Below are 24,297 nucleotides of genomic sequence, written 5' to 3' on the forward strand. Positions count from 1 at the left end.
AATTGCCAAAATTGGCCAAGGCGTTTAGCCTGTAGAACGCCACATAGAAACGGACATACATACATAGACTGATAAACACATTACCCTCCTTTGCGTCGCGCACGCGCAGTCGGGTAAAAATAACAAACTTCCACAAAATGTCACATCCGATACGTTGAGCTTCAGATTTGTGTAAAGCAGTTCTATATATTGGGACGATTTAAAATTGGTGAAAAAAGAAAAAAAAAAAAAGCGGAAAATTTATAGAATTGTGAAAATTTACGCAACAATCACACGAAACATGTTACTTAAACATTAAAGACTTGTTTTCATTACTGCATCCGGCTGATTATGAATGTTTTGAATTAAAAACATTAGCAGAATTAAAATATTTAATTTTGCTAATATTTCTTTTAGTTTTTAGAATTTGCACTGTAGCTTTTAAAACCATTTAACGTTTGTTAGAAACCAATTTTTATTGATAAATTAATGAACATATTACAAAATAAAATTTTCTTGTTCAACCTCATAACTACAGAATCAAAACTAAGTGTGTGGCGATTTTTTCGGCTTTTGATTTTAGGCTTGTGATTTTTAGAAATCGACGTCAGTTACTATAAGAAAATAAGAGCTCAAACTATTTTATCACTCACCAACGGGCAGATCCTCTCGAACAGTAAAGGATTCTGATGATCCACCGTTTGAAAGATAGCAACGATCATCTAAAAGACAAACAGTAATATTTTAGCAAAAGAGAAAAGGCTGACATTATTTGATTTTTAAATATATATATACACATACAGGGTGTCCCTGAATGCCGTGTACAAACTTGGAGTGAAAGTAGAAAACACGACAACACGCAGGAATCGGTTCGGTACTTATGGTCGCAAACGCAATGCTGACGTACCACATGCACAAAAAGCCAGACCCTGGTGGATGTGAAACAGGTCATAAATGTGTTACACAAAGACGATTTTACACAACATTTTAGGTTTTAAGAATGGTTTAAAACGGCTGTTTTAAGTTGCGACTAATAACTCTCATATATAAGTCGCAAGGGCAACACAGCGATGGAGGAAAACGTGTCAAAATAATTCGTAATTGCGACGGTCGGTACGTTGTCACTCGACGATTGTATTACAGCTGCAGTCGCAACATTCAAACAATCCTTTCTAAAAAAACTGAAATGTAGTATTAAAATTTTTGTGTGTAAAAATTTATCATCATTTGTTAGCTGTTTCGCAACTTTCAGTGTCCGTTATAGTGTGCATGTAGCGCGTCAGCATTGCGTTTGCGACTATATGTTCCTAAGTGATTTTTGCTTGTTATCGAGTCTTCTACCTGCAGTCCAATTTCGTACACGGCATTCAGGAACACCCTATATATACACAGACAAACCACAACATTTTTTTAAATAGTAAAATTTTCATTTCAAATTTCATATTGTGCAGATAGCAGGAAGCATTTTGCAAAACTGTTAAACCGTCTACATTTGTACAATAATGTAACAGGCAATCGCATTCACATTACTTAAACAGTATGCTTGACAAATATGGTTGAAGGCACCTTACTTAATACAACAAAGAAAGCCAATTTAAATATCAAGTAAATTTAATTACATAATCTTTATAGAAATAAAAGTTGATAAATAGAAAAAAGTGCACATGAATCGATTTTTTTAAGAAGCATTTTTAGAAGATGTATTTACATCTTTGCAAAAAATGCTCCCACACATTTAAGTACTTTTGTCACATACAACTAAATTTCAAAACGAGCAGGATTTACTAATTTCTTATTTTTAAGAAAAATCAAAGGCTAGTTTAATAATTGTAGCCAATATGACACTAGCTAAGGATTTCAGAATAACAGTGTAACAAAACTGAAGTTTCAAGCTCCAATTTTACGGCATATAAAAACCATCACGTTATAGGTTAAACTATTTCAAAACAATAAGTTTATAAATTTCTTCATTTTTAGAAAGGTACTCTGTAACGCAGCATAAGGTTCGTCACGAAAATCAAAAACTTCACTTTGATTAAACGCTGCTAAAGTCTTCATTTTATTGAATACGTAGGTACAAACTGCACTTAAAAAAATAGGTAACCTCGATCTGAGAAACGATGGTGAGAAAAGTGAATATTCCACGAGAGAAACTACATCGTCAAGGTCAAAGCACAAGGAGCACACAATGTTCTTTTAATATATTTTCTAATTTTAACACTTTTCCCCTACTGGAACATTATTCGAGTTTCCGAAAGCTTCTCCGAATAGGAAGAGCGGAAAATGTTTCCTTCAAAATCGGTCAACAAAACTAAATGCCCTGAAACAGCACAAAATACTATGGAAGAAAATTCCACATTTTCAACTCAAGAAGCTTCTTAAAATGACCTAAAACTTCAATGCAGCATACATATAAATATAGACGCTCGACACTAAATCTTTTATTTTAAACTGGTCCGTGCAAACAGTCATTGGTAATTTCCATATGAGGGAGTGAGAAGCAAAGGGTTGTAAGTGGCAAAATTAAAAATTTTGAGATAACCAGTACAAATAGTAGGGGAACCTCTCCCTTGTCTAATAGCAAGAGATGGTACTAGTAGTTCTGGTTGGTGCTGGTGTGCAGCATGATTTAGAAAATAATCAATGAAAGCCTACCTAGGATGTGATCTTTATACGCATTTTACTCAAAACTTGAAAATGTCCACTTACATCCCTTTGCTTCTCACTGCCTCATATGAGCTTAAAGTTATGTAGCTATTTTACCCAACCATTTCATTGATAATAAAAATAATATTAATATAAATCAAGAGCTGTAAAATCTTGTTGTTGAAAAATTAATTATAAAAAGAGCATCCATAAGAAGCATTTTCGTAGTTCATAATTTTTCCTTCCTAATTTATTGCAGCACAAGCATACTTATTGCATAAATGCAGGCTTTTTTTCACCTGGAGACTGCGAAACTTCTGCGAGAGAGATCATTTAGGAAATCTCAGAGCAAAAATGATGACAAATGAAAATGGTTAGAATTGTTTTGAAACAAGTGTCCACTTCTGAGGACGAAACCATGCTGTGTATTTTCCTCCAGTATTTTTATGCATATCAGCTGGCACTGAAATCGAAAATATCATTTATGCAGCAACATCCCACATGCGTGCAATATTCAAGGAAATTCTAGCTTTCGACACAAAGTAAAATGTTTATATACAAAAGCACTTTTACCCATCCTTCTCAAAGCGAAATGCAACTAGCCAGGTTAGGTCAAGGACACCTAACACTTAAAAGAACAATAGCCTTTAGAACAGTCGGTCATTGTTTTTGAGAATCGAGAAAAAAAAAAGTTCCATTCATACCACAGTTTATAGGTGTCTGTTTCTCGTTTTCTATTTTTTACGTCGAACTAAAATTAAATATTTATATTTAGTCGCTAGTAAATAAGTTTTTCCACGATGTTGCCATAAATCACCTTCTCTTTAAATACAACTTTTGACGAAATCTTAGTTATCAATTCGCTCATGGTGTTCTCTCGTGATTAAAAAGCTGAGAAATGAAATACGTTGATTACAGATTTTTTTACTGAACGAGGCTTAAAGCTTCTTGGGGCATAAATCGTAGGTATCTCCCGTTTTCTGTTTTTTACATCGAACAAATATTAAATATTTGTGCTTAGTATCTAGTAAATGACTTTTCTACGATGTTGACGTAAATCACCTTCTCCTTAAATATAACCTTTGTACGAAATCTTAGTTATCAATTCGTTTTGGGATTTGCTCTCGAGATTAAAAAGTTGAGAAATGAAACACGATTATGACAATTTTTTTACAGAACGAGGCTTAAAGCATCTTGGGGTACAAAACACAGGTATTTATCTCCCGTTTTCTGTTTTTTATATAGAACAGAAATAAATATTTATACAGTAGCTAGTAAATAAGTTTTTACACGGTGTTGTCATAAGTCACCTTCTCCATAAATAGTATCTTTGATTGAAATTTTAGTTCTTAATTCACTCGAAATGTTAACTCGAGATTTAAAAGGTAGAAAAATGAAACTGACGTATATTTTAAATTTTACTGAGAGAGGTTTTTCTGGATCTTTCAAAGCTTCTTGTGATACAAAGTGTATAAATTGTACTGTTTTTAAAGGATGGATTTTTTTTTGTATTTAATGGAAATGACTTTGGTATCATCATCACAAAGCGGGAAAAGACACTACATATTAATCCTTCACATTTAGAACTGTTAAAAACTATAAAAGTTATTTATTTCCATGTTTGAAAACAAAATTTGATTATATGTGTCAAAATATTCCCCAAACGTCATAGTGTTTCTAATTGTGGTAGATTGTCGAAGCACAAAGTTTTCTAAAAATATAAAAAGAGACAGCACATGATATTTTTTTTTTATCTTTCACGGCTTGAGAAGTGATCACGAGGTTAAATGAAAGCTAATCGCAAGCACTGAAGTGCCCTTAAGCTGATATCCAAAAAACATAGTTCCTAAATCTGACATCTTGAAATAAAACAAATATTTAATGCATTAACAGTTTCCTGAGGCAATTAAAATGAGGATTTCTTTCCCAAGAAGAAGAAAAGCACGAAATCATTACACTCTGCTGCTGGACTTGCTTTGGGTTTTTAAAAAACCTAAATTTGATGAATAACCATATAGCCACCCTGTGCACCGCCGAAGTCGGGTTGGTAAGCGAGCCGGAAAAGTGGGTTGTTGAGGTCACATTCTAAATTAATGTTTTTACGAGTCTAATTAAAACTTTTGTCAAATATCTAACCATCTTCAATGTTTATAAAAATTTTAATCAGAAATGTAATGCTTACATGTGTCTCAATTAAAAATTCTGTGTACCTTTTCTTCATTTTCCTCACTTTTCTGTATTGTCTGATTATTTCATTTTAATTTCCGTTTGACTTTTTTCTTCTTTTTTTGAAAAGAAAAACACTTTAATGAAATACTATTGATCAAACATGAACAATCACTTCAAGTTGAAGTTCGAATTAGCTATGACTACGCAGTTTGACTAATTATTTGTCGAGTAAAATTCATATAAAGGTGGTTTTTCTACTATGGTATCATCTCTGGTTCCCGTAAATATAAGAGGCGTGAAGGGGGGTGATCACAAAATGGAAGTTGCTCTGAAGTAACTCAGTAATATCGTTAAGACGTGTAAAACTCATAAAAACAAAGAAATTAATGTATGTTAAGAAAACTTTAAAGAAATAATTCTGTTTCAGGAAAACCCGCTGTTGTGTCAACACGGTGTGTTTTCCACTTCTATCGCTTTCTTTCCCGTTGGGACTCTACTTCCTGATTCGGGACTCTACCAAAGACCATATAGCTTCGCATAAGACTAGACACTCCGGTAGAAATCAATGCTTTCGCGTTTTCTCCCACTTCAATGAAAGTCGTTGAGCACATAAAAAAAACTTCACAGGCGTGTTGGCGATTGAATTTTGGAGGAAAAAATGTTTTATACTGTGTGCAGCGATTAATCGCCAAGTTCAGCCACTGTGCGTCGTGCGCCGTGTTTGAATCAGTTCTTCTCCCCTCCCTCTGGCGAAGGGTGGTAATTATATGGGCATTTAAGCCTCAGAGAGGGTCATTAAGAAAAAATGAAAGCAAATAAATAAGCAAAAGGAACACAGAAGTGTGTTGTATCAATAACAGACTGTTTACGAAGATGCAAAGATCTTTCTCATTTCTTTTTTTGCTGTTTTATTTACTTTTATTTTCCTTTTTTACTGCCTATTTATTTTTATTTAATTCATTGACTTTGTATTTATTTACTTTGTGAAGCGAATGCAGAGATGTATTTTCATTTTTGTCACAATTTTTTAACTTATAAATTTTATAATTTCTCTATTCACATTATAATTTTTATTTTTTTCATGTCAACAAATCTTGTATTACATTACAATTAAGTTCAAGATGTCAAACTAGCAGAAAGAAAAAGATGAAAATATAATGTATTTAAGTTAAGGAAAAAGTGTTTGAACACAACGTGGGCTTATAATCTGCCGACGGTTAGAAAAGGGTTATGATCCCCATGACTCTCCCCTCGTATCCCCCTGTTTAATACCGAATATTGATCGCGTCAGGGCCGGATTTAGAAGAGGGAAGGCGGGGCAACTGCCCCGGGGCCTCCACAGCAAAGGGGCCCCCACAATAAAATTTTTACAAAATATCCTCTTTTTTTTTTTGGTATTTCTACAAAGAATGATTGCACAAGATAATATTATTATGGATATATCAGAAAGGGGGGGGGGGCTCCACTCCTTCGTTGTCCCGGGGCCTCGACACTTCCAAATCCGGCCCTGGATCGCGTGAATAACAAATAATTTAAAAATAGAATGGCTAAGTATTTTGTATTCAGTTCAGATAAAATTATCGACGAAACTAAAGTATTATTAATGCATATTTTTTAATTTTTCGCTAATATTTTAGGTATTTTTGATGCATATTTGTTAGAATATGTTAATGATTTTTTTAATGCATATAACACGACTTACTTCGTAAGATTCTTGTGCTTACTATTAAGAAATCGTGTTCTATTGCGTGCTTTATCTTTCCAACAGGTTTCTAAGTACAACTGGAAAAAACAATGTTTTAAATAATAATTATTTCTGAAATCCGCAGTTACATATGGTTCTTTATTTTCCTTCTATTTATGTTTAATTTCTTACATTCAGTCGAATCGGATCTTTAATCGACAACCAATTGATTTTTTTTTCTTATTCCTCCTTTCATGGCATAGAATTCAAGGATACCTTCATTATGAAGTTTAGTAACCTAATTTCGTTCTTTCATGTTATGTCCTATGACTTGGCGAAGGTTTTTCAAAAAATAAATAAAAAGTGAAACAAAATACTAATAATAATCATTAAAATTATCAAACTGCTGTTGTTATAAATCTCATTAAATTAGGATACATAAAGCAATAGAAATAGATTTTTTTCTCACTCTCCATCCATCCCAGCGCCCAAGCGTTGGTATCTGAGCCGTAGAAATGTTGCATTCTACTGTAACAGTAAACGTAGATATAATTCCTCCCTTTATTTAGCCTACCTTTCATGATTTATTTTTATTTGCAACTGTACAGTTAAGAAACTTTGTTCATCGGCTCTTTGGGACAAATGCAACACTTATACTGCTGAAAAGTATGAAACGAATCTCACAGGAATGCGTTTTTAACGAACTAATCTTGTTACAACAGGTATTTCAGCATTTTAATATTTGAATTAATTTCGAAGAAAAAAATTTCATTTTCAGGATAAAATGATAAAAAACAAAATAATAAATAAATAAAGCATATGTTATAGGAATAAATGATTCAAAAAGAACGTGAGCGAGTACTTAAATGTTTCAATTTTTTATATTATACAAAGATAAATTATTTAAAACGGTGACTACTGCTTATTCAAGGGGACTATAAATTCTATATTTACCGGATTATCAGTATTCAAATGTGTTATTCCGAACTTTATGTATTTCGCTCACTCCTAAAAGAATTTGACCATCAACCCCCCCCCCCCCCCCTCTAGAAATCCGGAACGTTTTGTAGCGTAAAACAGAAGAAAGTTTTTCTTTTTTTTTAATTTCTCATGTCAGTAAAGGAAAAGAAACAATTTTTTTTAATTCTTAATTTTGAAACTATGAAACGAGTGAAAATTTGAAGAAACACAGAAAAAGCAATTCTAGTTCTCATTAACTACAAAGCATAATTGAAATTTAGACCCTTAAATAGGACTTTCTGCTATCTTTCCAAATTCAATTTTGGGTCGTCCAGGGTCAAGGCAGGTAGGTCCCTTATCAGTTTGGTAGACTTTCCCTCCTCCAGGAGCGTGCACAGAAATTTCGGGGCCCGTCACAAATGACTTTTTCGGGCCCCTCTCCATATTGTTTACCCGTATTTTCACCCCTAGTCATAAAAATATTGGGCCCTCTTCAGGCTCGGACCAACAGGTGTTCCTTCTCCCCCTGTGAACGCCCCTGCCTCCCCCCCCCCAAACTCTTATAAAACTTACACTGCACCGATTTCGAGCCGGGGACTCTCCAAGGACCGGGCCCCAAGTTTCTGATTAGGCTATTATCTGGTTACCAAGATGTGCCAAATTCAGCTCCTTGATACATTCTGAGTAAAAAATGTAAAAAACATGATTCTCGCGCTTTTGCAGCACATTTTTCCAAGATGATTTTTTGTGACTGATGTGTTGCTATTTTTTTTAAATCGGATTCAGTAGTTTGGAAGTTCCTCTGCTATTCCACCACATGGGATTTCAATTCGACACAGGCTCTTAACTTGACAATGTTCTTATGAGATGAGAACACCTAAGAAGTTTTTTTGTGAAGGAAGTAAATTAGTGCGGTCGACGATAAGAGTTTATAGATTCTTTTGTGTGAAGCCCAGGGTAGGAAAAACTCTTCTGCCCCTGCTTCTGCGCTGTCTTCGGCTGCGAAGGAGAAAGGACAATAATAGGAGATAACAAAGAAAAATTGGTGACAATGAGGCAGATAAGCAAAGCTGTGGACAAACGCGGGAAGATTTCACGCAAACGGCTACTGCACTTTGAAATACTGATTTACACCCTGAAGATGAACTCAATCCTTTGAAATTTGAATGCAAGGCAGTTCGGTATGGAGTTAATGTTAGCAAGCGTAAGTATAGAATTATGAAAATAGTTTTGAAAGTCTTGTGATTAAAAAGAAAAAAAAAAAGTAGGTTTCATCCACAATTACGGGGTTGCGTGACATGAAATTTTTCAAAATGTTAACTGAAATTTTAAACTTAAAAATATGTTTTTCCAAATTAGATTTATCAACAAATTAATTAACATTTACGCAATTCATGTACATACGTGTGCGTGTGTTTTCCTTTCAAATTTCACGAAATCGTAATTCTAAGCGAAGGAAATTTTTCAAATTGAAGTCGTAAAGTGCGAAAAATGCCAAAGCAAGCCATCTTTTGTAACAAAGTATAGAAATTCGAAACACTCTTCCTGGCATTCATTTGAATTTTGAGGTCTTGAATTCAAATTACGGCCGCGATAAAAACCATTAGTAGAAACAAGAAATCCAATGAGCAGGGTCTCAAACAAACCCCCACACTCCCTTAGTTCTATTTTTACTATTTTTTCTAAAAAAAAGTCTATGAAATAGTTTTAAAAAATCAAAATTTTTTTGGGAATAACGTTTTGAAATTTCCATCCCGTTCGCTGTTGCGCCCCTGGAGAGAGTTACTCCGGCCAATTCCTATTTACGCCACTGTTTACAAAGATTACTTTCACAAATTTCTCAAATGTAAATTATATTATTATACACAGGTATACCATTATTATATCAGGAAACCCATAATTTATGGAGCCGTCTCATATTTTGGCGCCCGGGATGATCCCCCCGCTTGCTCTCCTCTTCGCTGCACTATTTTGCAGAAGTTGATAAGGTTTAAAAAACTTCTCAGTCATCGACTACATTACTTAAAATTTTTTATCTCGCAAGATTTCCCTTCAATTTTCACTGTGAAGTGGGCGACAAATTCGTTAGATTGAATGAATTTACAATTATTTTTTAAATTCTCACTCCTGTTAATTTTGTACTAGGGGGCTCCACTCCCTGCTCGTTTTGTTCGCCAACCTCCGCTCGCCACTTGTGGCGCGTAACGATTGGTAATTTTAATGCTTACTCCTTGGTGTCCTCGGGACATACAGGGTTCATGATATTCTCAAGACTGGATGTTGAAAGCCCAAAGCGGAATGGCTTTCTCTGGATGTTCGATATCCAACGAGACCAGTTTCGACCTGAGACATTCCTAATCCAGAGGAGATTGGGTTAAAAGACACACAGACAAATGCGTGTTTACCTAAAAATTTATTTCTCGTTAAAAAAAAAATGTCTACAAAACTGATTCATTTTAAATCTTAATGTAACTTTCTTGAATTTTTAGATCTCTTCTATTTCAATTTATTTTTCTTTTACTTTGTATATTAATTGGGTTAAAAAAAACGAACTATAAGTCAAATAAATACTTATGTGCAAAAAGTAAAATGAGAAATAACAACGCCAAATAGCACACTTTGCAGATTACTGCAGATACGTGTTTCGGCGTTACAAATGAATGTCCTTTTCAATGCAAAAGAAATGAGCTTATGTTTGAAAAAACATCGGAGAAATGGTTAGGTTTCTTTTGTCGGGTGTCTTTTCAACCAAAAGCTCATTTCTTTTGCATTGAGAAAGCCGTCCATTGTAACGCCGAAACACGAGTCTGCAGTAATCTGCAATTCAGTCTGTTTGACGTGGTTATTTAATTTTCACAAACAAATGGGGTGGTTTCCTTCAGTCAAAAGTAGTACTTGTAGTCACTGAAATCGATAGAATAAGCAAAAACTATAACTTGGACCCAGAAAATACTTTCATTTTCCCAACACTTATTTTTTAATTATTTTTTTTAAATGTCCGATTTTTCAAACAAGGTGTGGTTTTAATGGCGTCACAAATGATGCAGTTTGCCGCATCTTTCACAACGTTTCCACGTTGTGATAATCAAGAAGCGAATTAAAATTGCGCTCTATGCTTGCCATCAACCATATCGTTGCCAATACACGTGAGTAAAGATTTTTGTTTAAAATATATTTTGATATTTGATCTATTACTGCATCTTCTTTTTTTTTGGCACAGTTTGATTTGATCAAGAAGAAAAAATTTGAACTTAAAATTAAAAAATTCTTAGTAGTTCACAACATCATTTTTTTTTCTTTTTTTTTTTTTTTGTTTGTTCGCAAAAACTTAAAGCATTAATAAGAAAAAGCGTTGGAATTAAAGGGGCGTGTAGAAAAATTATTTTGTTTAGTTTTAGTTTTTGACAGCCCACTCCAAACGTATTTGTACTTTCGACTTTCTATGGCATTATGAAGAACACATCGCCGCTTAATCAGCGTCCCGTTAAATTGATTTTCAAAAGAATGGGAAGAGGATGTAAATTGAGTTTCAAGATTCCGTAGGAAATCTGGAATCAATTAGGTTTTGTTATCATTGTCGCGGGAACTGAAACCGGTGGTTAGTATCCCCGTCCTTTCTCCCCACTTTTTCTAAGAATTCTTAGTGTTGTAACCTTTGCGCCAATTCCAAGAATCTCCAGTTCAACTTGGCGGCTATAGCTCTGAATGTCAGTTTTTTTCAAGCACCAGTTTTCATTCTACTTACGCTTGTTTTCCTTGCCATGCGTAAAAACCGGTCGTCGAGTGTCCAATCTTCACTAGTTCTATTATCTTTGACTCTACTGCATGTCGTTTTCCTCCTGCAGTACGTGCCCACTTTTAAAGTTTCGTTCCAGGCATGTTCGTTTCTTCCCGGCTTTGGCAACGGTTCGCCCGGCGTCACTTGTGGGATTTCGTAAACAACGATGTAATCTTCGCCTATTTTGATGGGGAAGAGGCGGGCGTTTTTCGCTGCTGTGTTTCGTGTTTTTTGAAAGTGCTTCCCCCGGCGCCACACCGAAGGCATTGATCTGTAAAAAGGGGTAAGTCAACCGCTGCGGGGCGAATTCTGATATGTTCTGAGGTTATTGCGGCCACAACCAATGAATTTTATATGTGAAGAAATTTCAATAAAGACTTTCAATAAAGATTATTCTATGGAACTTTTTTTGATCATTGCCGTGAGTAGCCGTTGAGCTATTACACCGTTGTACTACAGCTCTGCACTACATGTGGAGTCGTGACCATAGCCTTGAGCTGCTACAGAATTCCCCATGCATTTGTGGTCATCAAATCTTTTTAAGTTGAAAGTCACTTCTATAAAATATGAATGTCTATATGTAAAATGTATTATGCATAAGGAATGAATAGTAGTTGAAAATAATTAACATGCCTGACTAATATGCTCAAAAATAATTAACATGATTTATAAACAAGCCTGAGTGTGATATAGAACTATTCTATAGTCATCCTCAATATCAATGCTCTGTGGCATATGAGATCTATATGATGTAGTATTCTTTTCTCATGTTTGGTCATTGCAATTCTGGTAGTATTTTGTTGAGAATCAGTATATGAGGCATTAAACATTTTTTTCTTTCTGAACACCATGGGAAGACACCAAACTACTCAGTCTACCTCTAGTGGGGGAGGAAACAATTCTTTTATTATTAACATACCTGAATTTTCTGGGGATGCAACCGAAGTAGAATTTTTTCTTACTCAGATAGAAGAACTGGTGGAATTAAATCAGTGGCCGGATAGCAAGGCTTGTTTGTTCTTGAAATCAAAGCTTAGAGGCAGTGCGCGCCAATATGTTTTTTCGTCCCCCAGTCTAAAGAATGAACTTTCTTTTCATAACATTGTTGAAGAGATTCGAAAATTTTTCGGCTCTTCCAATCAGAAAATCTCTTTACAAGAGTTTAATGATATAATGTACATACCCGGGGAATCTTTTCGTGCCCTTGCACACAAAATTCAGGCGAAGGCTGCCTTGCTGTATGACGTACCAAGTTCATCTGCTATGGATCAGATTTTATATCACAAATTTATTTCGGCCATCCCGCATACCTATAGATTCCAAATTTTGACAGAAAACATCACAGATTTTAAAAAGGCTGTAGAAAAAGCCGAACACTTATTTAATGTTATGCGACAAGCAAATGCGTCTAGCACAAGTAGTGAGACAGACCAACTGAACATGTTAAAGGCACAAGTTAAGGAGTTGTCACAGAAAATTCAATTACATGAGACCAACACCTTTGAACCTATGGGATTCAACACCTGCACCAATGCATCCTCGGGTTCAAGTGCGAGTCAAATTGGACATTGTTGTTGTGCGGCACAATCACAGTCTGTCAACCAGGTTGCCCATTTTCAACATAATAACCCAACATCCGATTCTTATAGCAAAACAAGTTATCGAAAGTTCTCTCAACCAAATTCGTTTGGCCGTAGCCACAATCAACAACAAAATGTTTCAACTCCATATGGTAGAGGGTTTTTTCGTGGCAGAAGATTTAGTCGTAGCCAGCATTTTTCAAGAGCACAGTCTCGGTATTGTTCCTTCTGTGATTCATCAACTCACAATTTTGCAAACTGCTTTAAGCGAGGGAAACATCAGTATCAGAATTTTTCGAATCGAGGCGGGTACAGACAAAGTAGAGACTTTCCACCACGGTTGCCACCCAATCGGCAATTTAGTGCATATGAGAATCATCAGAATTCTCAATCAAATAGCGCAAATTTTGTTCCTTTGGGATCCCGGTCTGATTCTTATTCACACGTCAGCAAGCCGGAAAACTGATGCCTAGGACCGACAGGGCAGAGTGTCAGTCCTCAAATCTCAACCCATCTGCCAAACCCTTCGTCGCTACAAATGTTGTACCACCAATTATCGAGTGTGTCTCCCCGATTCAGTCTATCGAAAATGTCATTTTTCCCGAACCACGTCTTCTCCCAAATGTGTCACCACCTACTGAACTCATTTTCTCAGTGAATTCGGACAATGTTCAGCTCCCGTACATCATTGTTCAGCTGGCCTCTTCACCGTTTGTCTTTCTTTATGATAGCGGGTCCACGCTGAGTCTCATCAGTGACAAAGTCTTCCAATCTTTGAAGCCTGCACTTAAATATAAAAATATTGCCAGAGACGTTACAATTTCTACAATCAATTCCGATATTGTATTTAAAGGTTGCATAGAAGTCACTCTCAAAATTCAGGGAAAATGTTTCAGACATATTTTGTACCGTATTGAGTTTCCTGACAATTACACTTGCGTAGGTATCCTTGGATACGATTTTCAAGTGAGATTTGCTGCCCAACTGTGTCCAGCAGAAAACGTGGTGAAAATTAAGGATATGACCATCCCACTCTTTAAATTCAGTTCGTCTTCGAGTCTTTCTCAACCATGTAATAAACCTCAAGCTGATCAAGGAGATGCTGTAAATAATGTTAGTAACCAGGGCCATAAGCATGACACACACACAGAAACACCAACAAGGGTCACATCTAAGAAGAAAGTTAAACTCGAGTCAGGTCAAGAAAGTTACATTTTAGTTGGGATTAGTCCAAATTCTTCCTTACATCTTGAAGAAAAATTTTTGTTCACACATTCTTTGAAGAGTCCATTATCATGTCATGACATAATTATCAATAAGTCATTAGTTCAAGGTAAAGAAAATTCCTTTTTCATTTATGTCAAGAATAACTCCAACAAATGTTTTCATATAAACAAGATTTCTCATGTTGGATATGTAGAAAATTTTGAAGACATCTTAAAAAATAATTCCACCTCATCTAGTCACTTGGTAAATTTAATTCAAGCGTCACCCAAGGTTTTGAGATTACGGAAGGAGGAATTCAACTTAAGTGATTTCCAATTAGGCCATTTAAACTCCGAAGAAAGAAATTCTCTATCTAAAATTTTGAGCGACAATTATCAAGCATTTAGCAAATCTCTTGCTGCTATTGGAGAATCGGATGCCATTACCCCCAAGCTGGACTTTATACATGAGTATCCAACGAAGCAAATGCCCTATCCTATCCCTCAAGCTTTAGTAGCTGAAGCTAAAAAGCAAATTAATGAGATGGTTCAGGCCGGAATCATTAGAAAAGGAATTACGCCTTTCGCGTCGCCCATTGTTATGGTTAAGAAGAAGAGAACAGACGCATCTGGGAAACCAAAGTACAGATTGGCTGTTGATCTTCGTTTGATTAATTCTTTGCTCAATGCGCCATCGTACCCTATTCCGAAAATCCAAGACATAATTTCTTCCTTAGCAAAATTCAAGTTTTTCACAACGTTAGACCTACACCAAGCATACCACCAGATTGTCTTGCCCCCACAGTACCATGAGAAAATCGCAGCCACCACACCTTTCGGAGTTTATCTTTATCAGAGAATTCCATTTGGTCTAATTGCAAGTTCGTCATTCTTCCAGAATTTCGTAGAAATTTTGATTGCTGAGTCAGGGATAGATTCTATCATAGCATATCAGGACGATCTGCTTATTCCTAGCAACTCGTTTTCCCAGTCCCAGGAACATTTAGCCAAGCTGTTGGCCGTTCTTAAAAAGCACAATGTCACACTTAGTGCTGAGAAGTGTAACTTTCACAAGAAGAACATAAATTATTTGGGTTTTCACATTTCACAACACACCATCGAACCAGTTCAGTCGAACGTGGCCAAGATTTCCAGTTTTCCGGTGCCCAAAACCAAGAAGCAACTAAGAAGATTTCTGGGTGTCTGCAATTTCTATAGAAGTTTAGTTCCTGATTATGCGCAACTCACACGTGATTTTCATATATTGTCTTCTCCCAAGACTAAATTTACATGGACTTCCATCCATCAAGAAAATTTTACTAAATTGCAAAACATCTTCTTAGCAAAACCATTTTTGATCACACCAGATTTTGACAGTATGTTTTATTTACATACCGATGCCTCAAAGGTAGCTATCGCTGCCATCTTGATGCAAAAGCGTGGTCAGCATTATCTTCCTGTGTCATTCTTTTCGAAATCGCTATCCCATTCTGTGTCCCGTTATCCAGCAATAAAATTAGAACTCTTTGCCATTGTTAAAGGTGTCCAAGTTTTCAAATATTTTCTCTATGGAAGATTATTTACAATCATAAGTGATGCGAAGGCTCTCAAATTCTACAAAAAAATCACTAACCCGGCTGATATCATAACAAGATGGCTAATGTTGTTGTCACAATATAAGTTCATTTTTCAACCAATCAGTGGATCTCAAAATATTTTACCTGATTTTCTTTCCCGAATCCCTATCAATGAATCAAATTTAACGTCTTTATGTCAAGGTAATGACATTCTGAGTGATGAAAATGCATGCCCTGTTATCTCTTCGTCTCTTGATCTCGAACATGAAACACACTGTATTGCACATGGTGATGAAAATAATAGCAAGTCATCTATGGCTGAAAATGTTGAGTCTGGTTCGTTTTGTGAAGGTGCACAAATTCTCACAGATCAAAATAATGGCTCAATATTGAGTCACAACATAGAAGAAAATCAAAACACCCGAACAATTGACAATATAGATTTTTCTCTTGGAGACTGCCAAAATTTTTACTCTATAAATAAGTCGAATGTTCAAGGGGACAACACTGAAAGTTCTTCTCACTTATTTAAAGATACTAGTCATGAAAATGTCTGTCACCCGAATAGTAATTACCCGAATATGTTTGCACAAATAGGGCACGAACAAAATCATGAAGATACGCAAAAGCTTTATACTGATACTCACAATTCTTTTTCTAGTGATGATAATTCGAATGTGTATGACGAAAATGCTCAATCTTTTCCATCTTCTTCCTCAAAGAATGTATTTACAAACTCTTTATTCAATCACAATACACAGCTTCATGGTCAAGACATCCCTCAATTTGGTTTTTCTGTACATGAGCATAATAATATTCAAGTCGGTTCTCAACATCTACCACAAAGTGGCGATTTAAATTCAAATAATGCATTATCCTACAAGCGTTGCAATGCCAAACAAAATAATGCCAAGTATGTGTCTGATACTCTAAATGACCATGAAAATCATGATGCCACACAAAATTGTCTTTCTTTATCTTGTGATCAGGTGAATCAGGTCTCACCTACAATTGAAGATGTATCACTGAATAATTACACAACTCAAAATGAAGAGGTTTTTTATGTTGAGCATGTTATCAATGGCTGTAATTATATTATGTGTGACCCAAACAGTGAATGTTCATCAATATATTTTGACAATGACCAGCGAAATGAGCAAATTAATAGTGATTATCAAGTTAATCATATTGGTAGTGAAGTTTGTCAAGATGTATGTCATGAAGTGTCTCGTCATAGGGAGAACTCTGATACAGGTTCTTATTCGGATGGTGTTGATAATTCAAATGATCTTTCTGATCACAAATCTTTAAAAGAATTTCATGAAGTTTTTACTATCTTGTCTGTCAATGCAAATGAAGACCCTGAAAATGAAATATCAAATAATACTTTTTTGACACATCAGTTAAAGGATCATATTTTGAGCGACATCTATAACAACATCTTAAACAGGCACAAGTCAAAGCCTAACTATGTCATTCATCCCGACACTAAAATTTTATATTACAATTGCTCTAATAATGATAATGCAGAAGACCGGGAATTCAAAATTGTCGTTCCAACCTCTTTAAGAGCCAAGGTTATCAAAATTGCACATATTAGTCATCTCGGTCTTAAGAAAACTTATCATTTTTTACAAAACAAATACTTCTGGAATGGCATGTATAGAGACACAGCAAATTTTATTGCTAGCTGTCACATATGTAATGTCACGAAGCATCATAAAATTATTCAAGCTCCCTGGCAACAAGCTGATATATGTAAATTCCCAAATCAGGTAGTCTCCTCCGATCTCGTTGGCCCTTTCACAAATCAAAAATATATCCTCAATATCGTTGATCATTTCTCTCGCCATCTTGAGTTGTTTGTGCTGTCTTCTATTACCGATAACGTCATCATTGACTGCTTTTTCCATTACATGTCTACTTTTGGGAGACCTCAGGTCATGCTCACAGATAACGGTCCTCAGTTCGCATCTCATGCTACACAAATTTTTCTAAAGAAATTGGGCATTTATCAAACGTTTATCTCACTGCAACATGCATCTGCCAACGGAGTCGTGGAAAAGCTAAATTTTTCTCTTAAGGCATCCATTTCCGCTCTAATGAATCAAGGACACTCTTTCGAATATGCTACACATATCCACAAAAATCTCTATAATAATTCAATACATCCTGCTACTAAATTTTCACCCAATTTTATCCATTTTGGTAGGCCGACAGCCACATTCTTTGACACTATCCAAGAAAGTGTCATCCTTCCTCAATTTTCTGCAAATAATCTTTCAAAAATTGCAAATGATATCGAACATGTGTACAAGCAAGTATATGGAAATTTATGTGATTCAAAAATCCAGCAAAACGAAGCACAGAAAAGGTGTAAATTGAGAAAGTTTGATATTGGAGACATTGTTTATCTCATGCACGACATTAAGTTTAAGAAAAGGTTTACTGGTCCCTACATTGTGAAGAAAATCAACTCAAAAGTCACTGTTCTTATTCAAAGGTTAGAATGGCCTGAATCAAGGCTACTTCTGATACATATTAATCGGCTGCATAAGGCTCCTCCTCGCTTTTCCTACCTCAAGTCTTCAATTTCATCTGCTGATAATAATAGTGTCACTGTTAATAATACACGTTCTCCGTATAATTTGAGGTGTAGAAAATAATTTTTTTGCTTCTCCCCTTAAACTCATACCCGTCTTCTCTTTCATTATCTTCAATGGCTCGGATACGCCGTGTCCCATGCTGCATCTCCTTGCTTGAAGACGTCCGAGCTGACATGAGGTAGCTGGGCCCACCTACCTATGGATCATCTCTTGGAGACTTTCAAGCTGACATGGATTATGAGCTGTGCCTGGACCCTGGTTCGTGCCTGCTGGTTGGTGATGATGATGGAGTATGCTCCATGCCTCCGCTCCTTCCTGCTTGCCTGGATTCTGGCGGTTCCTGAATTTTCTTCAAGGCTCTCCTGGTTGTGTTGTTGTCAACTTCGTGGAATATCTCTGCCTGCCGGTGGATAGCTGCCTGTGCTTTGCCGCGATGCTGTTGGTGGTATCGTCTTCCACTTCTGCTAAGCCGTGATGTGCTGATGTCTATCTACTTAAGGTGTGTGACGTTCTTTGACTTGATGATGTCGGATCCCCACGGTCTGGACTTGCAATATGAATGGAGGTACCATCTTTATCCGTATTTTTCGTGTGGCAGATTTGTTTGGTTATATAATGTCTGTATAGGAATTCTACAACACACCCATCCTGCTTGATTGTTTTACGTGTACCAGACCTGTCGTCCATAAGGACCACAACGGTGCAATGTACACCTTCTTTAATACAATATATATAACATGTACTATGTTATACATCTCACTTAAAGCTTCTGTTATTTACTTTGTATATCTTTGCTCAAGCGTTCCCATCCTCTATCATGGTTTCGGTTCACAGACGTCTTTTAATAATGGTGTAATCACATTTTATTTTCAATCATTTTTTTTCTGCCACTCGAAGTCCGGTTTTCTTTTCTGTTCCCTCACAGCAGATGTATGTAATTATGCCTCTTCAGTCAAGAGATTAAATATGTCAAGATTTCAGCCTTGTCAGTGGACTCTTTATATATATAAAAAAATGTTGTAATATAAGGATTCTTTTACGCATGTTTATTTTGTTAATGTAACCAACCACACCACCATGTCGTTGTTGACACGTAAATTACTTTTTTTCCATTTCAAATCATGCCAATATCTGATCACTAATCATACTTGTGATATTTTTGTGATAACAAGCTTGGTCACTTAAGTTGTTAATCCCACCTTTGCACAGTTTTTCTTTACAAGTGCCTGCGATTACAAGTTTTCTTGCCCGGCTTATCTGAAGTGTTGTGTAAATGGTTTGAAGTCTGGTCATGCAGTCCAGATAGGATTCCAAATATGATATTTAACAGTTGTGAGGATAATGGGTTAGGATATTTGTTTTTATACCCCTTAAAGAAAATTTGGTGACATAAACATAACATCAAATGACGGTGGTTTTCACATGAACTTTCTGTGAGGTGTTTGTGTGTTGTGCAGCTGGGATATTTTGTTGTTTTTTTTTTCAAATGTAATAGTCTCTCTGAATTTTGTGTCTCGATGAAGTATGTATACTGCACATGTCCATTTAGTTTATGATACCACTTGCCGCTAATTTTTCATAGTTCAGGTATGCATGAAATATGTATACAAGACGAGTTACACTCTGTGTATGTACATCAATGAATGCGCACAATGTCGCATATATTCTAATGAAGGTTTTGAAGTACATCTTATGAGTCATTTTTTGTCATAACATCTAGTAGTCATAATATATGAGAATAGGGTAACAGTTAATTACATTTCGGGTACTTTTCCAAATTTTTATAGTGAAGTCGTTGTTTTATGCCAGGGCATCTAATTTTGCTGAATGTGTCATGAATACAATTTTTTTCACACTCAGAGATAGTATGTAGTTGTATATACATAAGTGTTGTGTTAACGTAGTATCTCGATCATGACAAAGTCAAGTTTTAGTCGTTTAATTATGTTGTCTCCTTATATTCAAAAAAAAAAAAAAAAAAAATCAAGGCTTAAGATTTTTTTTTCCCTTACATAAGGTGGGTAACCGACATTTGCTAATTCATGTACACTGTTGCATGCAAGTATTTTAATGTTATGGAAATTAGGGTGGAACATATTTTGTGGAAATAATTGTTAAACTAATATATATTTAGGATATATATTTGTGTCATTTCTGGTGCTGTGTTTATATTGGATAACTCAGTTGATTTGATTAACGCCTAACTGTTATTTTCCCTAAGCATTAAACTGCCATGTTCATCGCATGCTTTAATTTCTCCTATGCTACTCATAGGTATACATTAAAAGATTTTATGTCGTGATGTACCCTGCGAAAATTATGTTCCTTGGTTTAGAATATGTCAAGGTTTTGCATGAGCCACTTTCATTTGTTTGAATTTTACATCGTGAGCATGCATAACAATAATTTAATTTGGTGCATGAATTGGAATTGAATGTTTTCATTTTATGGTAGTTATGATGCATGAATGTGGTACAGAAGTTGCTGCTTTTACTTTTAATTTGGTTAGACTTCATGCGTCTTAAGTGGTATGTGCATTCAAAGTCATCTTTTAGTTGTGCCAAATTTGAGTTTTTGTGTAATGCATACTAGTTTAATGCATGTCTTTCGTGTTCAAAGGGTTGTGAAATTTTGTTTTCATTCCTATAAACCAGTCCATCAAAGAAAAATATTTTGATAAATATTTTATCATGAATTCAGTGTGCGTGATAAAAGTTGTTTTGACTCAAAAAAAAAAAAAAAAAAAAGGATGAAATTGAGTCACAATGAATTGTTACACGGAAATGTTTGTCATGAAATGAAATTACTAGAAATTTATCAAGGTTAATGTTTTGAAAATGTTTTTGAAAATGAAAGTAAAGTGGAATATATCAAAAATAATTATTTGAGAATTTGAAAATGTTAGAAATGAAATTTATTGAATTTTGGTGAATTGATATGAGTTTCAAATTTTGTGATGTATGACAAATCTGACATAATGCACTCATCTTAACAGTGGTTTACCCAATTTTTGTGATAATTTTTGTGTAATGCTTACCGTGCAACCTTGTTATCATGTAATAAGTCATGTTGGTAATGTTAAATATTATATTGTATGTTACTCAAGAAATTTATTTTGTATGTGCAATTTACCGAGCATCAATGTGTAAGATTTTTAGTTGCAAATGCTACAATACCAAATTAATATTAGGTTAGTCATTCTTATGCAGTGTGTCCATTTGTGTTTCATGTTGTGTGCCGCACGGTTTTCCTATAGTGTTTCTGCCATAGATATTTTCCTCGTTGCTTTTCTGTTGGTGTGTCTTTTTGGAAGGTTGGAGTTTTAAAATTTTGCCGTTGCTCGTCAAAATTTTTGTCGGCCAAAGGGGGGAATGTTGTGTCAACACGGTGTGTTTTCCACTTCTATCGCTTTCTTTCCCGTTGGGACTCTACTTCCTGATTCGGGACTCTACTGCATGTCGTTTTCCTCCTGCAGTACGTGCCCACTTTTAAAGTTTCGTTCCAGGCATGTTCGTTTCTTCCCGGCTTTGGCAACGGTTCGCCCGGCGTCACTTGTGGGATTTCGTAAACAACGATGGAATCTTTGATGGGGAAGAGGCGGGCGTTTTTCGCTGCTGTGTTTCGTGTTTTTTGAAGGTGCTTCCCCCGGCGCCACATCGAAGGCATTGATCTGTAAAAAGGGGTAAGTCAACCGCTGCGGGGGGAATTCTGATATGTTCTGAGGTTATTGCGGCCACAACCAATGAATTTTATATGTGAAGAAATTTTAATAAAGACTTTCAATAAAGATTATTCTATGGAACTTTTTTTGATCATTGCCGTGAGTAGCCGTTGAGCTATTACACCGTTGTACTACAGCTCTGCACTACACCCGCGGTTGGTTGTTTGCTTTCAATTACAAGCGTTCTAAAATAAATTTTATTCCCTTAAATAACTACTACATAAACCGCGCAGTTTCTTCATTGTTTTCAGAGAAACAGAAAAATGCCTTTAAAAATTAGCGAGATGAAAGAAGTATTCTCAGAAGAGGGATGTGGAATAACTTTCTCACAATTTTGTTTCTCAATCACTATATCAAGAAGACAATGTGAAAAAGATGTCACTCAATCACTGTCTCATCAAGAAGACGATGTGTCTTCTTCGGGAAATATTGGGAAATCGACTCTCTACTTACAAATGTGTGAGCGTACTTTTGTGTGATTCAGTTGTACCAACCAATTCGATTGCAAAGTGAGAAAAGTACGGGGGTAGATAAGTACATCATAACATTTTATACGAGGACAGTGAAAGATGTAAATACAAAACTGACGATGCTCAGTGCCCATACTACGGAAATTTCGTCTGTCTTACGTTCAGTGAAGACTTGAGTATTACGTCAGAATATACTCAACCCTCACTAGGACAACCACAATTTATTCCTGGGGAGAGGAGGTCATAACACTCCTTACCTATACATAAAACCATACCTCTATATTTGCCATATTATAATTGGCAATAGTGTTGAAACCAAGGGCTCTCGGAATGCAAAGTTTTTGACACCCAAAATAGTTGCAGTTCATGAGCTGAAACGACGGAGAGAAAGACCAATCTTTGGTTAAGAATATCACTATATTACTCTCTATAACGAAATTTGTTTTTAAAATATTTAGTTTGATTTCTATTATTTATATTTCTTTCTGCCTCCAGAAGTGAAAATATTATTTTATGGGTATTATAAAAAATACTTACAGCATATGCATATTACATTTTTGGGCAGATTTTAGTGTACTGTATTTTCACTTAAAGAAACTCATGATTTATATAAATACTGCTTTCTTCATCACTACTTTTTAATAAGTATGCAGCTAAAAAAAATGTTGAAAAAAAAAATAGAACCGACTTCAAAATTGCTCTAAAAAGTGAAAAATAATTTTATTCTTTAAACACCATCGATAATACTTTGAAACATAATTTTTGAAGTTGGCGCAAAAACGATCGATAAAATCATTCACAGCCATAACTCAACTACAAGTATAAATTTAACCAGGTCCAGTTTCTTCACTACCAAATGCATTACGCATTGATGACAGCATATTTGAGTAACGATATAAATGTTTCGTTCCTAACTGTGGATGATTTTTTGATAAAAATATGAACGAAGCATGGTTACAATGGATTTTACTTTTTGTTTTTGCGCCAACTTCAAAAATTATGTTTAAAAGTATTATCGATGGTGTTTAAAGAATAAAATTATTTTTCACTTTTTAGAGCAATTTTGAAATCGGTTCTATTTTTTTTTTCAAAATTTTTTATTTCATTCTTTTTAGTGTAAATGTAGATATTTCAGTAAAAGTAAGAAGTTACCTAGTAAGAAGTTCGGCCCTATATCACTGTATTGCTTTAGAAAAGCCTTTATTCAAAATTATCATTAAAATTACTATTAATGTTACTGTTATATGGCACCAAACTTTTATAACAATGAGTTTCATATTGTCGCATAGATGAAGATAGCGAAGACAATGTGAAAGCCAAATGAAGCGAATACTCGTTAGTCTCAACTCGAGATCTTTATTCAGAACCACGAATGAACGTTATATCTCCTTATATACAACTTGAGAAAGTGCTGGAACTTTCCAGACTTGGAAAGATACAGAAATTAACAGAACATTCGAGAAAAAACGGGAAACAGTAGAAACGAAATTTTAGTAAAATTCACTTTGTCCTAGTCGGGATTTGAACCCGGGCCGCTCGTGTGGGAGGCGAGAATTCTACCACTGAGCCACCGTTATCCACGGATGAAAAGTGCGAACTTCGCTACAATATCATTTAATAGGAAAATTGCATAAAATTTACTGTTTTTTGCCCATAACTTTTTTTCTAAAGAACAAATATGGTCAAACAAAGTAATGGGACCTAAGTTGAGCCATCCCCTATCCATCAAAAAAAAAGAATCATCAAAATCGGTTCACTAGGTGAGACGCTATGAGTGGACAAACAAAAAAAAAAAACATACATACGGTATGAACTGATAACCGCCTCCTTTTTGAAGTCGGTTAAAAATGTCTTATCTCGTTACATTCCGAGTTCCTCTATGTGAATGGAAATTCCTCATAGCTTCAACATTTTTTTTTTAA

General features: G+C 35.3%; 1 protein-coding gene across 2 annotated transcripts in view; it reads right to left on the reverse strand.

Annotated features, from left to right (window-relative positions):
• Positions 1-24,297, reverse strand: part of LOC129219361 (cadherin EGF LAG seven-pass G-type receptor 3-like) — a 238,112-nt gene that overhangs the window by 85,388 nt on the left and 128,427 nt on the right. For both annotated transcript variants that reach the window (XM_054853735.1, XM_054853736.1), the window contains exon 3: positions 633-701. In XM_054853735.1, the coding sequence (XP_054709710.1) occupies positions 633-701 (69 nt within the window). The remainder of the gene's footprint in view (positions 1-632; positions 702-24,297) is intronic.

The sequence above is a fragment of the Uloborus diversus genome, chromosome 3 (genome assembly GCF_026930045.1).
Source record: "Uloborus diversus isolate 005 chromosome 3, Udiv.v.3.1, whole genome shotgun sequence".
In the NCBI taxonomy this organism is placed as follows: Eukaryota; Metazoa; Arthropoda; class Arachnida; order Araneae; family Uloboridae; genus Uloborus; species Uloborus diversus.